General features: G+C 38.2%; 2 protein-coding genes across 2 annotated transcripts in view; one reads left to right on the top strand and one right to left on the bottom strand.

Annotated features, from left to right (window-relative positions):
• The window catches only part of ETFDH (electron transfer flavoprotein dehydrogenase), a 32,100-nt gene extending 21,241 nt beyond the window's left edge, over nt 1–10,859 (bottom strand). Inside the window, exons 1-4 of the mRNA XM_046656019.1 lie at nt 10,721–10,859; nt 2,684–2,824; nt 2,039–2,268; nt 508–589 (exon numbers count right to left, since the gene is read on the bottom strand). Of these exons, the coding sequence (XP_046511975.1) occupies nt 508–589; nt 2,039–2,268; nt 2,684–2,824; nt 10,721–10,754 (487 nt within the window). The 5' untranslated portion in view covers nt 10,755–10,859. The remainder of the gene's footprint in view (nt 1–507; nt 590–2,038; nt 2,269–2,683; nt 2,825–10,720) is intronic.
• Nucleotides 10,860–11,387: 528 nt separating this feature from the next.
• On the top strand, nt 11,388–14,280 carry C3H4orf46 (chromosome 3 C4orf46 homolog). The gene is made up of 2 exons (XM_046656021.1): nt 11,388–11,585; nt 13,064–14,280. The coding sequence occupies exons 1-2, from the start codon at nt 11,406–11,408 to the stop codon at nt 13,217–13,219; spliced, it is 336 nt and encodes a 111-aa protein (XP_046511977.1). The 5' UTR covers nt 11,388–11,405; the 3' UTR covers nt 13,220–14,280.
• The last annotated feature ends 4,312 nt before the right edge of the window (nt 14,281–18,592 follow it).

Below are 18,592 nucleotides of genomic sequence, written 5' to 3'. Positions count from 1 at the left end.
TCATGTCCGCGCCCAGGATTCGAACCAACGAAACACTGGGCCGCCTACAGCGGAGCGCGTGAACTTAACCACTCGGCCACGGGGCCAGCCCCCAAATCTGACTTTTTATTGATAAAAAATCTCAAAAACATAAACATTTAGTTTAAAAATTCAAATCAATGTATAATTTCTGCATAAGTATACACATTATCTTATAGCCAAAATTTCAATTTATTTTCCACAATTTTGGTCTAAAGTTCTAATTATTCAACTAAAAACAACATTACAGAACAAATTAAAAATTCCTTGTTGGCTTACAAGGCTATCTCAAATCTTCTAGACTGGAAGATAAAAGAACTGGCTTTAGTTCTGCTTTCCCACAAGCTAGCTGCATAACTTTGGGTTAAGTTCTTCAAATCTCTAGGCCTCAGTTTTCTCATCTGTAAGAGGAAGGGATTTCACCCGATGAAATATAGTTCTTTCTGGCTGTGGAATACCATGATTCTACGAATATTTATGGTACCTTACCTGGAAGAATTGGCACAGGAATTCTGTATTTCTCTGTTAAAATTCCAAATCTGTCTTCTGTTACAGGAGTGTTAAGTGGAGCCTAGAAACAAAAGAAGGAAAGAAAAGAAAAACGTTTTAGTCCATATTTGTAAGGTTAAATACAAATAATAAAAAAACTGTATCAAAGGCTAAGGGAACTACTCCCCTCACTTTTCTTTCAACATTTCCTTTAGAAAATTTGGAACTGTAAATCCTTTGTCTCTTTGAGAGGTATGGGAGTTTTTTTTAAATTATTTTATTGAGGTCATAGTGGTTTATAACATTGTGTAATTTCAGGTGTACACTATTATATATCAGTTTCTGTATAGACTGCATTGTGCTCACCACCAAAAGTCTAGCTTTTATCTGTCATGATTAGATGTATGGGAATCTTTTAAAAAGCTAAATAAGCCAGTTTTGTTCCCCAGGAATGTCTCTCTTGAGGGCACTGGAGACTCTTGAAATGTGAACATCAAGGAGGATGGCGCCCTGTCTCCTTGTCTCTCTGGGAGTTTAGCCTAGGTCCTTCCCTCAAGTTGTAACTTCCTGCTCGAGGAAAACATAAGACAAGTTTTATTTTCCCTTGGATAAAGACAATTAACATGTGTGTAATGGATTGTATCTGCCTATATAGGGCTTTGATTTGAAAAACTTTTTCTATTAGAACTGATATTATGACAATAATAATTCCATGATACCTATTTCTGACATATTAAAAGAGAAAGTTAATTAGGCACAATTAAATTATCTCTAGCTTAAAGGAGTATGATATTTTAGAAACAAAAGCATAGATGAAATTTTTGGAATTCAATTTACTCCATTTGGAAAGAATACAGAAGATAGTTACATAATTTTTTGCCCCTTACAACATATATTCACAGACAGTGAATACTCCAACCTTGAAGATAGGACAGGTGTAATATAACCCATTTTAAAAGAAGAAAAAACTGAAATATACAGAGTGTGAGATTTTTGACCAAGGTCATACAAATTACGAGAGCAGTAAAACTAGCATTTGGTCCTCTGCATATCATACCAGTGCCTTTTCTGCTTAGGTTATGGGAGGCCATATTAAATTATTTCTTTAGAAAATTAAATTAGATTATCCATTTTGGTTTTAGATATTGCAATGTCCCAGGAAATTTTATATAACACTTTATTAAGAATAATGATATAAACATCTATGGAATAAGTTAGGAAATACCTTCAAAATCAAAATGCTGTATTTTATTTGGTACAAATATTCAAAGGGCTTCTCAAGATAATGCCTTCTTATAAATCCAGTACATAAATACAACATGTAGAAGGCATTATATAGAAATATGAGTTAATATCTTAAAACTATAACTATATTTGATAGGATTTAATCTTTTTTAGCCCTTTTTAAATTAAAAAAGTCTCTAATTACCTTTAAGAGAGAGAATTACATGAAAAGGGTTTTCCTTGTTTCAGTAATTTGGAAACAGAGAGAGTAAAGATTAGACTTTGTATAAAGAACAATTTTTCATACTCCCTTCTCTTTCCAGTCTGGGAACAGTTCTTCAAAACCACGTGGATCAAGGCAAGCCCCTGAGAGAGTATGAGCTCCTATCTGAGCAGCCTTCTCCACTAGACACACACGGATGTCCTTTTCCTGTTTAGTAGCCAACTGCTTTAGACGAATAGCTGCAGAGAGCCCTGCAGGGCCTGCACCCACTATTACTACATCTGCTTCTTCCGCGAACCTCTCCATGTTGACTCCTGGGAGGAAAAACATGGTTAAAAAAATACGTAAAAATTCTGGGGTGAATACGACCTGATAAAATCACATGCTGGGTACAAATACGTATATGCTTTAGAGCACTATTTGCAGAACTTGCACCTCTGCTTTGCGTGAGAATCATACAAAGTATATTATTGTATTAGTTGGATGTTCTCTTAGGTTCTGTTCCAGCGCATATCTTATTTTAGCTTCCATAAACCAACTTTGTCTTTGCTTTGAGATTATTATAAATTTAGCAAATATTTGCTTATCTAAATATTAATATGTAATAGATTTGGTAAAAAATATAAAATATTATTAGATGATTTTATACTATCGTGAAAAATATATTTCCCTCCACAAAATGATACAAAGTATCTAGAAAAGTCTCAACAATTCTACACAAATTCTTACCTTCCCATCGCTTGTCCTTATCCCGAGGACAAACAGTATAATGGGTAGTAATTCGAGGTACAACAGAAGTTGAAGACCATCTTGTAGCACACAGAGGTAGATAATCTTTCTTAATTTTTAAGGCATGAAAGCACTGATATGCTGCACAAAAATTATGAACATGATTATTATTTTTTTCAACTAGTTTTCCTCAGGAATAGACTGAAATTTTTTTTTTTTTTAGGAAGATTAGCCCTAAGCTAAAATCTGCCACCAATCCTCTTCTTTTTGCTGAGGAAGACTGGCCCTGAGCTAACATCCATGCCCATCTTCCTCCACTTTATATGCGGGATGCCTGCCACAGCATAGCTTGCCAAGTGGTGGGTAGGTCCACACCTGGGATCCAAACTGGCGAACCCCAGGCCACCAAAGTGGAATGTGTGCACTAACTGCTGCGCCACCGGGTAGGCCCCAAGAACATTTTTTTAAAAGAAAAAAAATCTAGGATTGGGGATCAGATCTGGTTTCTGGTCAGTTTTCTATTAATTAGCCTTAAGACCTTAAACAAATCACTGAACCTCTCTAGATTTCAGTTTCCTCATCCAAAAAAGAAAAAAGTCAATAGATGATCTCTAAGGTACCTTCTTGACCTGAAATTGCATGATTCCACGTGATACCTTTGGAAATACATTTGGAAACTTGTTCATATTCTAACAATATCAACACTGCAGACATTCAGTGAATAGTTACTTCTGTGCTATAGAGCCATCCATTAGTTGTGACATAAACTGAAAAAGATTGTACTCTCCTAGATGAACAATTCAGTTAACTTTTTCTCATAAAGCAATGTTTTCAAATTATATTTTTAAAGTATCTAATAAACTAATTCATTCAAGTTAGCTTATGTCAAGCCTAACCTCTAAGCAGGATGACCATATAATTTATTATCCAAACTGGATAGTTTTGAGAGTAATAAGGGGCAGTGTTAATGATTACCCTGCGACAATGTGGACAAACTGGGTTTTATGGTCAGCTTCTTTTTAAATTATGTTGACTCTCCCAAATGGCAATATCTTCTGAGAGCTTAAAAATTATATATTCTTTGAGTTAGTAGATAGCATTTTATGAAAATAAAAGTGTGCAAAGATTTATCTGCAAGACTGTTCATTAAACCTCTGTTGTCCTTAAACCTTCACCTCTACCTCCCCCGATCCTCACCTGGAGCAGATACCCTAGCACATCAAACCTCATAGAAAGACAGAAGCAACTAGTGGCGAACTTTCTCAGTTCTTCGGCAACAACCTCTAATGTAATGTGTATTTGTGTCCATCCTTTGTTCATTCTCTCAGGTTATAATAGAAGATGCATCTCTTCTCCTCACTTAGATTAATCCTCCCACATGGATGATGAGGCTTATCCCTCTCATCTTCTTAGGGACATTCCTCCATCTGATACCCTCACTTCCTCCTATATCTTCAATTTTTGGTACCCTTCTCTAGTACTATTCTCGATAAGCCTTTCCATCATGAAAAAAGGACAGAGAATCCTCCCTAGCCCTGACAGATACAAAATCTTATACTTAGAGCTATAATAATTAAAAGTCTGTTACAGGAGAAGGATAGAATAATCAAATGAACAGAATAAAGAGTTCAGAAATAGACAGAATACACATAAGGATCTGGAATAGAATAAAAATGCTATTTCAAATCAAGGAGAAGAGATGGTTACTCATTAAATGGTGCAGAGATAGGTAGAAAGTCATTTGGAAAAAAGCATACTTCTCTCCTTATATCAAAATGAATTTCATTTGGTCAATGATTTTTAACAAAGACAGTCAGAGTACAAAAGGTTATGGTGATCCACAAATAATTTGATTCTCCTGCTTTTGAGTGTAGGCTGGACTTGTGACTAGCTTCCAACAAGTAGAGTACAGAAGGGGAAAAATATTAACTTTAGAGTGGAGAAATATGACAGACACTTTAACTAAGTGATCATGTTTAACATTACCAGCAATAAGACATGTTAGTATCACATATTCCCTCATATGATGTAATGAGCAGGGCTCTTCACAAATCTATAACCCCCAAATCTATAACCTCAGTCGAATCATGAGAAATCGTGAGACAAACTCAGATTGAGGGACATTCTACAAAATGCCTGGCTAGTACACATCTAAAGTGTGAAGGTCATGAGAGAGAAGACATGACAGAGGAAATGTCACACTGAAGTAGCCTAAGGAGGCATGAGAGCTAAAAGCAATGTGGTGCCTTGGACTGGATACTGGAACAGAAAAAGGAAGTATGAATAAATCTGTAGTTTAACTAATGGTATTGCATCAATGTCAATTTCTTAGTTTTGATAATTATACCATGGTTATGTAAGAAGTTAAGCTGGGTGGAAGGTATATGGGAACTCTCTGTGCTATCTTTGCAACTCTTCCGTAAGTCTAAAATTATTTCAAAATAAAGTTAAAAAATAAAGATTATGGTAATATAAAAGTTAACTCAAAAGGGACCAAAGACCTAAAGGTAAGAGGTAAAACTATAAAATTTTTCAAAAAAACACATGGGTGTGAATCTTTGTGACCTTGGCTTACGCAATGGTTTCTTAGCTATGACACCAAAAGAGAAAATAAACTGTATTTCATCAAAATTAAAATCTTTTGTGCTTCAAAGGATACTATCAAGAAAGTGAAAAGATAACCCATGGAATGGGAGAAAACATTTGCAAATTGTATATCTGATAAAGGACCTGTATCTACCACTAGACAGAACTCATTTCTAATAAAAAGACAACCAACCAAATTAAAAAACAGGCAAAGGATCTGAATAGACATTTCTCCAAAGGAGATATACAAATAGCCAATAAGTGCATGAAAAGATGCTCAACATCATTAACCGTCAGAGAAATACAAATTAAAACCACAAGAGAGATATCACTTTATATCCACTAGGATGGCTATAATCAATAGTACAGATAATAACAAGTGTTGACCAGCATGTGGAGATATTGGAACCCTCACACACTGCTGGTGGGAATGTAAAATAGTACAGCCACTTTGGTAAACAGTCTGGCAGTTCCTCAAAATGTTACACATAGAGTTTCCACGTGACTCGCTCATAGGATAAATGAAAACCTATGTCCACACAAAAACTTGTACACGATGTTCATAGCTACGTTATTCGTAACAGCCAGAAAGTGGAAACAACCCAAATGTCTATTAGTGAGTGGATAATTAAAAAGTGATATATCCATACAATGGAATATTATTCTGCAATAAAAAGAAATTAAGTAGTGATATATGCTATAACATGGATGAAACTTTAAAACATTATGCTAAGTGAAAGAAGCCAGCCACAAAGACCACATATTACATGATTCCACATATATGAGCTACCTAGAATAGACATGATTTCATGTATACGAAATATTCCATCTATATGAAATATCAAGAATAGAGACAGAAAGTAGATTAGTTGTTACCTAGGGCTGGAGGGGTTGGGGAGTGACTACTAATGGGTATGAGGTTTCTTTTTGGGGTGCTGAAAATATTCTAAAATAGATTGTGGTGATGGTTGCACAACTCTGTGAATACAGTAAAAACAGTTAAAATGGACACTTTAGATGGTGTGAATTGTATGGTATGTGACTTATATCTCAATAAAACTGTTACTAAAAAAAGAACATTTACAATTACACACACACAAAAGATTACAGGGAAAACACTGGCAACCTTTTTTAGAATCTTGGATTTGAAAAGGTTTTTCTGAGTATGGCAAATATCTCAAAAATCATAAAATCATTTGACTAAAATTTATGACCATTATGACCATTTATGACTATATGACCAAAAAAATGATATAAACATCAAAGTCCCATTTAGTTGTCTGTATTCCCCAGTAGACAGCATACTCCTAAAGTATTTGGTTTTTCCTTGCTGTATGCTAAATCCCAGTGTTGGCCTATATAGGTATAAATATTTGTTGATTGAATATTAGATAGTTCTTTTTATAGTCTCTTTCATTAGGGTACTCATTTATGATTGACCCATGGTATTATAAAACAAGCTAATGCATTTTCAGTGTCATTCTCCATGAAAAGGCAAGCTAGAGCTATAAATGAGAAACATTAAAAGGCCAATATGAGGGAATAAAAAGATAAGCAACAGACTGGGAGAAAATATTTGCAAAACACATAGCTGATAAAGGGCTGGTATCCAAAATATAGAAAGAACTCAAAACTCAACAAAAAAACAAACCACCTAAAAAACAGGCCAAAGATCTGGACAGACACCTTATCAAAGAAGATATACAGATGGAAAATAAGCCTATGAAAAGATTCTGAACATCTTACGTCATTAGGGACTTGCAAATTAAAACAAAGAGATACCACTACACACCTATTAGAATGGCAAAATCCAAAACACTGACAACACCAAATGTCGACAAGGATATGGAGCAACAGGAACTCTCATTCACTGCTGGTGGAAGGGCAAAATGGCACAGCCCCTTTGGGAGAAAGTTTGGCAGTTTCTTACAAAGCTAAACATACTCTTAACATACGATCCAGCAATTGGATTCTCTAGTATTTACCCAAATGATTAAAAATTAATGTCCACACAAAAACCTGCAGTCAAGCAAGATAAGCTCTGGAGATCTGCTGTACAAAATTGTACCTATGGTCAATAATAATGTATTGTACATTTAAACATTTGTCAAGAGGGTATATCTCATGTTGTGTTCTTATCACTATAAAATAAAAAGAAAAAATATCCAAGATTTTTTTTAAAAAACCCTTCACATGAATGTTTATAGCAGCTTCATTCATTATTATCAAAACCTAAGATGTCCTTCAATAGGTAAATGGATAAACAGACTGGTGTATTCATACAATGGAATATTATTCAGCACTACAGAGAAACAAACTATTAGCCATGAAAAGACATGGAGGAAACTTAAGTGCATATTACTAAGCGAAAGAAGACAATCTGAAAAGGCTACATACTGTGTGATTACAACTGTGACATTCTGGAAAAGGCAAAACTATAGAGACAGTGAAAAGATCAATGGTTGCCTGCCAGGAGCTCAGGAAGAGAGAGGAAGGGACGAATAAGTGGAATACAGGAGATATGAGGGGCAATGAAACTATTCTGTGTGCTAATGTAATTAAAGTCATTATACATCTGTCAAAACCCATGGAATCTGCAACACCAAGAGTGAACTCTAACTTAATCTCTAGACTTTAACAATCATGTACCAACACTGGCTCACCAACTGTAACAAATGTACCACACCAATGCAAGGTGTTAATGGGGAATGGGGGAAGTTAAATGCAAACTATGTATCTTCTGCTCAATTTTTCTTTAAACCTAAAACTGCTAAAAAAATTTTAAAGTTTATTAATTAAACACAAAACAAACAAACAAAAAAGGCAACATGGAAAAAGGCAGTGGTTAAGTGCCCAGGCTTTGGAGTCCGTCTACTTTGTGTCTGAATACATTAATAGCAACATAACCTTCAGCAAGTTATTTAACTCTTCCCACCCCATCAGCTCTAAATTTTATGGTCAGTCTTTGCCTTGGAAATACTATGGTGTAGGATGTAGTATATGTCTTAACATAAAGCACACTGCTAATACATATTTGTTAACTGGATAGGTACCTTCCTAGTTACAATTTCAACTGTCATCCAGGAACCTGCAAATCTGGGTTAATTTCCTAAAACTAATTCCTGGGTTATAGAGCAATAATAATAATGAGGCCTTTCCTAGTTTTTAACTGGTCTCTTATAATGAAGCATCTATCTGCAAATTAACAAGTTTCTAAATATGGACTATAATAAATAAATAGTAAAGATCAACAAAGACTTTTGCATGGATTTGGAACATATAATAAAATTTACATTTTCATGGACATACTGAACAGTTAAGAATTTTCAATTTTAATACTACATCTTATCCTTAATGACCTTACAAGAAACGTGGGGCAGCTACAGTCCCCATTCACAGTAGATAAACAGAAATTCAGATGATCCCAGCCAAGCTCAGCCTCAATCCTTCCAACATCAGTTAAGTTCTGAGACTACAAGTGGATCTGAAATGACGTCTGAAATAACAGAACCTGAGCTGTGGTGAAAACAAGTTGTTTTCTCTGTCTCTTTCTTTTCTGATTAAATGGAGAGATGACGGCCTAGCATAGGCTAACCAGTTTTATTCTTTAGCACTCAATTGCAAAACTACTATATTTTCATGTTTCTTTCCAATAAAATGATTAAAAAAAAACCCCTGACATCAGACAATCAATAAAGATTATAGGAATGCAGGAGGGGAAGAGATTTGGAGTGGCTGAACTCTAAAGCCTTTGAAACACTAAAAATCTGTTTTTGACAATCACTTTTTCTAACAAGTGGTAAGGAAACTAATTTTCTGTACTTGCAAATGCATATTAAAAACTATATTATTGGGAATAATTTTTTTAAACCTTAGATAACTCTTCACCTATCCTAAATCCTGAAAAAACGTATATAAGATAGATAAAGAAAGATATTATAGGAGAGCTCAGTTTCAGAGTTGAAATGTAGTACTATCATCATTCAAAAGAATGTTCATCATTTATATTATTTATGATTAAAAGATATTAAAAATACTTGTTTTATGACGCATTGTAGTCTAGTGTATGGACGTTAACATTTGCTTCTGAAAACTGATGACTTGGTATCAGACAAATGTGTCATTCTTTTGCTTATACAGCTAGTGATTTTCTCAAGAATATTTGGAACTGGGCAGTTTTATTTCCTCTAGGAAGTAAAAAACAAGTCACAACCTTTACCCCTTTTCTGAAAACAAATCTGACATTTCACTCACGAGATATGTACACTTAGGGACCTTGGCTGTATTTTGGTAGAGAAGTCAGGTCAAAAAGTCCATTGAACTCATAACATCACCACATTAAAGTCACACTGACGGCGTATTTGTGTCCAACTCCTTCTTGCCAGTAGTGCTAACACTAGGTTATGAAAATGGCAACGATTTAAGCATCCAAGGAAAATCGAAATGGTAATTTTGGTGGCATTTGATTAGCACTTGGCCCAAGAATGAATTCAACTAAATCAGACAGTAGGGCAGATAGCATCTGACTGCTATGATATCCCAAAAAACATAAAGTCTACCTACACATTAGGTGTAGTAATACATGCATGAATCACAGGAACTTACACAGAATTCTAATTATTTAATACACGGCGGCCAAATTTGACAAAATTCTGTCATTAAGCTTACATAATAAGAATATCCTTGAATTTGCAATATGTATACTTTTTTATTCTATAACCTAAAATTAACTTAAACTAAAGATAAAAAATAAGCCAGTTGTGAGAAAATTCAAGATCCTGTAGTGAACTTTTTTGAATTTTAAGCAAAACAAAACACTATCCAACTGCTTCAACCGTTTTTTGTGTGTGTGTGTTTAAAGTGAAAGGGGAGGTAATGAGGCATTTTCACGAGTCATCATGATGGTTCTAGGAGCACCCATAACACGATAACCCCTAGAGTTAATTTTAGACAATGTACAAAAATCCCTGGTGAGTTGGGCAGTATACGAATGCTAATCGGGATGTGACAGATCAGACTTCAAATTCTTAAGATCGGACTAGCATGGTTGCAAAGACGCAAGTCAGGTCAGGACCAAGGAGAAAAGCTGCAAATGATTACTTTATCCATTTCCGAAAAGGCAACAGATCCCACCTGAGCTTTGGGATGAGGGTTAGGACCAAGATTTGGGAAGATTCAGTTCAGGAATCCACCCGGGGGCCGTGTTAACAAGTTTCCTCCGCCCATGACCTTTAGCCTAGTTGTCAATCCTTCCAATTGAGACAGTCCCAGGGGGAGAAATCTAGGGTAAACCACCAGGCGCAGACAGCGTGATCTTTGTCCCAGGTTAACCTGAGAACGTCGACAAAAGGAGAACAGAGAGGAGAGAGATGCGTACAGCCCTCAGATGTAGCCCTCCCCATTTCGCCCTGACTCCTCGACCACTTATCCCCGCCTGGAGTTCCCTCTCACCCGGACAGGACAGCTTGGCTAGCGGCAGCAACATGTTCCCTGCAACGAGGAGTCTCCGTCGGATACAATGGGAGGCGTACTGTCTGCAGCTCGCGGCACGCGCTGGACCTCTAGGCCGCGGGGGGCGCCATCACCTCCACTGAAGTTCGTCTCTGATCAGCCGACCGCTCTGTCTTCACAGCGCTCCCGACTCTCTCTCGCTCTGCGCCGGCGCCACGCATGACGCCATGGCCAGCAGAGGCTTCCGGGTCACGTATCCATGGGAGAAAAAGAAAGGGACTTCAAGCACCAGCGCGACCAGTGAGTTCGGATCTGTGCCGCCTTCCCACCCAGGCATGGTCCTGGCGCCGGAGCGCCATAGGAGGGACCCGCAAAACCCACAGCGCGACGCCCACGCAGCAAACGGTAGTGGGAGGCCGAGCGACGCGTACGGCATCCTGGGAGTTGTAGTCTTCTGCTCAAGTGTCCTCTGAACTTGACTGGAGCTTTGCGCAGGAGCGGTGAGCTGCCCGAGGTGAATTGACTTACATCTGATTGGCTGTCCCGAGAGAAGGAGAGGTCTTCACGGTCTAGGGCAGAAGCTCACGAAGAGGCGGGGCCTCCGGGCTTTGGGCGCGAGCGGTTGAAAGATAGTTGGTGTCGGTTCGGCTGCTAAGGTCCGGTCCCGCCGTCCCAGGCCTTTTCCATGGCAGACGCCGAGGAGGTGCGGGTCTCTTCGCCGCCCCCGCCACCTCCTTTCTCTCCTTCGTCTTCAGACGCCTCTTCAGCATCTTCCCCCGGCGTCCCAGTGAGTTTGGGCTGGCCAGTTCCTAGCAGCGGCCAAACGGTGGACCCGCTGGAGGAGGTGGAGCTGCAGATCGGAGACGTGAGTGTGTCCCGACTGGTCCCGGGGCCTCGTCCCCACTCGGCACCTGTCTGGAGACAGACCGCGGCGGGTCCAGGGAGGGAGGGACAGGCGGTGCACGCACCCTGCCTGGCGCGTCTCGCCTTTGGCCCACAAGAGGCGGCGGGGGGGGGGGGGGGGGGGGCGGCGACCAAAGTCCCCTTGCCCCGAGCCCTGAGGATTCCGTCTTTAGATTTAGCATGGAGGAGTTAGGGGTTATGCCTCCACCCACCCGCCCCATCCCTGTTTTCTTTTTGCCTCGCCTTCTGGTTTCGGTCATGCGCTGTAACCCGAAACCACGCAGCTCTGCTGTGCGGACGCGTGCTGGCTCCGTCTGCCCTCTCATCCGCCGCCCTTGCTGTCTGTTGGTGCTTCGAAGCAGGCTGTGATTTCTCTCCGCGGGACTTAAGAGCCCGCTGTTCTGGTTGGCCACCTGCCCAGAGCCAGCTGACAATGCCATTGTCAGGCTTGCTTTGTGCTGGACCCAGTTTAGAGGATTTAGTCACGGCCCCTGTAGTCCAGATTGGTTTCATTGACGGTTGAGTCAAAGACCCCTCCCTGTGCTTGCTAAAATGCATAGCGATGGATGGTTTCTGCTGAGTCTAGAATTCCCAGAAACAAGCGCGCGCGCACGCGCGGACGCACACACAGACGCCGGAGAAGGTTACAGTTTCAGTGTTTAAGGACTGTTGGGTGGGTCAGGTGATTGGGATGTAGGGTGTAATCTTCCTGGGAGAACTTTGTGGAATACACCCTCCTGTGCAGATTGGAAACTGGAGAATGAACTCGATTATCTCATTGGTCAAGAATTTCTTTGTGTAAAAGATGACTAAAGTGCTGATACAGCTTCTCTTTTTGCTGAACAAGACTGGTTTCAAGTGAATATGTAGAGTGGAGCGCTGATGTGTTACCTTGGAACAGGGTTATTTTATATAACAGAGGAAGAAAATATTTCATTGAGTTTGCCATCAAGAGTTGGATGTTTTCTGCATGTGTTTTGATTTTGTTGATGTTTGTCAGCTCAGAGTGTCTATTTGGTCTATACCTTTTCATGGTCTAAAGAGTTCACAGGTAAAACTAGTGGAACAATCCGCTTGTAACCCAAATAATAGTAAAGATTGTATATGATGAAGTCCTTCAGTGCTTCTGGTACTTAGTGTCAAGGGCTCCAAGTCGTCTTGTTGAACTAAATGAGAATCCAGTGTATTTTCGATTGAAAAAAAATACTTGGCATGTCTCATACATAATGCATTGTTCCTTAAAGCTCACTTTGTATTAAAGAATTTCTTAAGTTCTCAGAAAGAGCCAGTGTTTTAGTTTGAAGATTTTTTACTTTTGAGGAAAAATACTTGGGCATTGGATTCTCGGTTTTAAGCTATTTTTAGACCATTTATAAAATGAGATGAAAATTTTAAAAATAAACTTCTCTTGTTTTACTTTTTTTTTTTTTTAAATTTCAGGCAGCGTTTTCATTAACCAAACTTCTTGAAGCCACATCTGCAGTATCAGCTCAACTGGAAGAGCTTGCCTTCAAATGTACAGAAAATGCACGTTTCCTTAAAACGTGGCGGGACCTCTTGAAAGAAGGCTATGATTCTTTGAAGCCTGACAACTGATTTGGCTGTGTAATAATTTATGCTTCTTCATTTATGATTTTTGCATATGTCCCATATGTGTAGGATAAGCTCCAGCAGTTCTCTATGCTTGGAATGAAATTTTTCTTGGTTTTCTTCACTTTTGTGAAAGCAGAATAGTGATGTTATTTTTGATGCTGGCCCGTATTTGTTTATCTTTAAATACTTTGTGTCCTCTAAACTTTCATAGAATAATTTATGAAAGTTAATTTCATCAGTAGATAATATTAATAATGCCACAGTGTTAGGTAGCAAACTAGGTAGACATCATTCTATTTGCTGTGCCAGAAGATGCCAGGAATGGCAGAGTTTGAAGTTGAGCTTGATTTTATGGACCAACGGAAGTGACTTGAAGGTTACCAATGTTAGGTCCAGCTCCATTAGGCTGAGTTGCCCGGAACCCATGATTGTGTCTTTATTTCTCTATCCCCAACACCCAGAACAGTGTCCCATAACAATCACTAAATATTTGTTGAAGAAAAGAGTTGACAACACAATTAAAAGCTATTTTTTCCTTCCTTCCTTTCTTTACCATGAAGATTATAATTGTTTCTCTAAAAAATATTTGAATGAGAACCTCACTGACTTAAAGGAAAATGTTCTCTTTTTTTACAGCAATTTGAATTTTGATGGCAGCTTTTTAAAATATAATAAATATTTTTTGCCCTTCTATGATGCTTTTTAGAAAAGCTTTTACTTCAGAAAATGAAAAAAATGCATATTTTCCCCCCCTATTTCTAAGGTTAATTGCTTTTACAGATAGTATTGCTTGTATTTGATGTTGTTACATGTTTGATTCCTCTCTTTAAAGCAGCTTATCAAAATTATGGCTCTGTACTGTTACTTTTGGAGCTTTGCAAGTAGTAATTCTAAATTCTAAATATAATACTTCTAAAGAAGTTACTTTGGGGGCTGGCCGGGTTATGTAGTGGTTAAGTTCTCGTGCTCTGCTTCAGTGGCCCCGGGGTTTGTGCGCCCCGATCCCAGGCGTGGACCTACACACTGCTTATCAAGCCTTGCTGTGGCGGAGTCCCGTATGCAAAATAGAGAAGATTGGCATGGATGTTAGCTCAGGGACAGTCTTCCTCAAGCAAAAAGAGGAAAATTGGCAAACGGTGTTAGTTCAGGGCCATTCTTCCTCTCACATACACAGACACTCACACAAAATGACGTTACTTTGTTTTTAATTCATCAAATTTAAATAATGTGATTGTTTTCATATTATTTGACCTGAATGACGATGTTGTATTTTACCTGTCCTATATCTTACATTGCTCTCTCTCTTTTTCTTTTTTTTTAGTGGTTTGTCAATGATTAAGCCAGCTAGTTCTCTACTGTATAACTTCTGTTCATCTTTGATATGGCATCTTAATTCTTTGTAGATATGGAGATGTGTACAGAGCTATATTTTAAAGTCCCACAAACGGGCTGTGAGAGGGGACAAATGGATGGGCAAAGAATAGTTTTGTTTAGCATGTTAGGTCATAGTTCTTAATCTTTTTAAGTTAAAGATAGAACCTAGAGTATGTTCCTATACCAAAGACGTGTATTTTGATATTAGAAAAATATTTTTCATGTGTTGTGAAGATTGTAATTTTTAAAATGTATGAAAATAAATTCTTGTTAAAAGCAAATTTTGTTTCCGTTTCTTTAGGTTCATTATTTTTCAGCATTTTATTGCCATATTTCAAACATAATGGGAAAGGTGAATGATTTAATGAGCACTCATGTGTTCCCCATGCAGATTTAATAAACGTTAGCATTTGGCTATTTCAGATCTATGTGTGTATGTAAGTGTTGGATATGTTTGAAGCTTGCTTTTTTACCTCTGATCCCATCCGCTTCTTCTCTCCCTAGAGGTAACCACTGTCCTAGAGGTGGGGTATATTCTAGTTTGTGTTTTTATATTTTTAATACATACACGTGTTTTCAAAGCCCTGCAAAATACTATTTTGTGTGTGTGGTAGCTGGCCTCCAGATGGACCCAGTGGTCTCCTGCCTCCTGGTGTTCCTGCCCTTGTACGGTCTCCCGCGTTGAATAGTGCTGAATTGTGTAACTACCAGGATGTTGAGGAAATGTGATTTCTGAGACCATATCTTTTGCCTATTTTTCTATTATGTTTTGTCTCTTCCTTATTGATTTGTGGGTATTATGTATCTTGAATACTAACTAATGATCTGTTGTGTGTGTCTCAGCTGTCTTTTGTAGTCTGTGGTTTATCTTGTATTTGATTATGGAGCCTCCTTGAATAAAGGTTTTTAATTTTAATGTAATTTTACCAATATTTCTTAGAGCTTTCTGGGTCGTGTGTAGGAAATGTCATAAAGATACTGTCCTATACATCTTTCTAAAAGTTAAAAAATGTTATTTTTAATATTTAGGTGTTTTAATCCACCTGAATTTATTTTTGCTTATGGTGTGATTTTGGGATCTTTTGTTTGTTTTTGTATGTGTATAGCTGTTCCTCCAAGTACCGCTGTTTCAAATGCTGCATCTGTCATTCACTTACCGTATTAATTAATGCCTGGTTCTGAGTTCTCTATTTTGTTCTTTTGATCTATTTGCTTAACCCCATGGTAAGATTTTCTATAACTTCCCTTTTTTTAGCTGTATCATGTGATCTGTACTGTTATTTTTGTGTGTGTGACTTCCTCCCCCACCCCATCTACTTTTTTAAGTTAGAAAAGAAAAAACATGTTACCAATTTCTAATTTTATTGAATTGCGGTCAGTTTAGGTTAACCCCTGGTTTTAGGCGGTGAGCCTTCTGTGGACATTTTTAGTTTATTCCTCTGTCCCAAAACTCGGAGCTGCTAGTGTCGGGTAGGCCCATAGCTCAGCTCTGCTTTCAGTTTCTGTTGCGTGTGTGGTCCACAGAGAAGTTCATCTTATTTTTAAGAGTGGCTTTAAAAAAATCATCCCTTTTTATATTTTTTTTTGGTCTGCTTCTTGGGAGAGGTTGGGGAAGAGGTCAAAGCATAAACATTTTCTTAAAGATTTGAGGAATTTTTTTTTTTTTAACTTAGTAGCTCATTAACCAGCTCTACACAAAACCTCAGAGGAAAACTTAATGTTCCGACCGATGTAAATTTTTAAAAGCCTCAAGAAGCTAAAGTTAATAGGATGGAAGTTTTAGCATTAAAAAATGTTTGGTTTCAAAAATTCTGAGTATGAAATATGTCAGGCACTATACTAGGAGCTTTATTAACATTAGTTCATGTAACCATATTAGCTCTTTGAAGAAAGTGATATTATTGCCATCTACAGAATAGGAAACAGGCTAAGATGAAATAATTTGCCTGTGTATCTGTGACACCAAAATTAGTATGCTTGTCTGCACCAAACCTAGCCACCTAGCTCTTGGTTAGACATTAATATTCGACTTAATCATTTTATTTATTCTTCCCATTTGTGATGGCTTATGTGTCAACTTGACTGGGCCACAGAGTACCCAGACATTTGGTCAAACATTCTGCATGTTTCTGTGAGTGTTTTTGGATGAGATTATCAATTAAATGGGTAGATTGAGTAAAGCAGATTGCCTTCTGTAATGTGATGGGTCTTGTTCAATCAGTTGAATAGAACAAAAGGCAGACCCTCTCCTGAGTAATAAGGGTATTCTTCTGCCTGATGGCCTTGGAACATTGACTCTTCCTGCCTGATGACCCTTAAACTGGGACATTGGCTTTTCCTTGTTCTACAGCAAATTCCAGCGTTCAGTCTTGAACTGGGACCTTGGCTCTGCAGATTTTGGACTTGCCAGCCTCCATAATCACATGAGCCAATTTCTTATAAGAAATTTCTCTCTCTCTCTCTCTATGTATATATGTATGGATGGATTCTGTTTCTATGGAGAACCCTGATACACCAAAAGTGGAACTTACTTGTTCATTCAGTTACCCATCATAGATTATTTGTGCTAGTAACTGTAAAATATTACATTTTTTCCCCCTGAGGTTACATCTTTTTGAAGGGTCTAAATTCCTATAAAGATCAACTGAGCAAATTAGAACAGGAGGTACCAAAACTTCTTGAAGATGATTCCCAGTATCACAATGAGACATGATACTGGCCCAAACTAGGATATTGGGAATTGGGATAAAGAGAAGTGCACACATTTAAGAGATGTTTATTACATAGAACTGAGAAGGGACTGGGTGATTTGATAGGATGGATAAGGAAGAGAGAAGGGTCAAAGGACGACACCCAGTTTTCTAGGTTTGGCCATTGGTGCTGTTCTCCAAGACAGGGTCTAGAGAAGGAGACTCAGGCGTCAGAGTCCATACATAATAATGACGTTAAAGAGCAAGTAGAAATGTCTAGTAGGCAGTTGTGTGCATAAGTGACCAGTTCAGGAGACAGAACTGGCTAAAGGCAAAAATGTGAGAACCAGCAGTATAAACATAGTAACTGATCCATGGAAGTGGGTGAGATTGCCACAGTCTATAGATAAGAGAAAGAGTTAAAACAGTGAGAGTAAATGAGGCTTCTAGTGAAAGATTTTCTCTTTAAAAGAGGAGCACCTTAGTAAAAATTAAATAACTATTTTTGAAATCTCTTAGCTAGAGGGGGTCATTCCATCCCATTCAAGTATCAATTCACTTACTACTTAGTTTGTTAAGCAGTAAAATGCATAGACTTCACAATTCCAGCTGAATATTCATTCCCCTTTCCCCTTTGTTCTTTGCCTTCAACTTTAGCAGTCTAAATTGCTAAAAGCCGGTAATTGCTTTGGGAGAGGTCACGTACTAGCATGATGAATTAGGAGCTCTTTAAAAATGGTGAGAAAATAAAAGTTGAAGTTTTCTTGATGTGTATTTTTAAATTTTAAAACAACTTTGACTTGACTTAGAGGATTGATTTGACCTAGCGCATGGTCCATGAGTTTTGGACCAGAGTTATATTTGTGAGAGAGAAAACCTTGATTTGTATCTGGGTTAACTTAGTGCTTCTATTGCACCTCCCATTGAAGCTAGTAGGAACTATTATGCGGAATGTTAATAATTGTCAAATTAAATTAAATAGAAGTTACCCCTTTTGGGGAGGTAGAAGGATAGAAGAGTGAGTGGATTGAGTAGACAGAAAACCAGTGGCTTCTAGAAAATCATTTGAAAACATTCTAAATACTGAAAAGTAGTTTCAGATGTATATTCTGGGGTGGCCGAGTGGCGCAGCGGTTAAGTGTGCATGTTCCGCTTCGGCGGCCCAGTGTTCCCCGGTTGGGATTCTGGGTGCGGACATGGCACTGCGTCAAGCCATGCTGTGGCAGGCGTCCTATAAAGCAGAGGAACATGGGCACAGATGTTAGCTCAGGGCCAGCCTTTCTCAGCAAAAAGAGGAGGATTGGCAGCAGTT

Source organism: Equus quagga, chromosome 3 (genome assembly GCF_021613505.1).
Source record: "Equus quagga isolate Etosha38 chromosome 3, UCLA_HA_Equagga_1.0, whole genome shotgun sequence".
Lineage (NCBI taxonomy): Eukaryota > Metazoa > Chordata > Mammalia > Perissodactyla > Equidae > Equus > Equus quagga.
The sequence above is the reverse complement of the archived record's forward strand: the minus strand, read 5'-3'. Positions and strand labels throughout refer to the sequence as shown.

Excerpts from the sequence above, each read along its gene's own strand:
- C3H4orf46 (XM_046656021.1), top strand. The coding sequence starts at position 11,406 with ATGGCAGACGCCGAGGAGGTGCGGGTCTCTTCGCCGCCCCCGCCACCT. Across the intron at positions 11,586-13,063 it reads TGGAGCTGCAGATCGGAGAC|GCAGCGTTTTCATTAACCAA; the intron begins GTGAGTGTGTCC and ends TTTAAATTTCAG.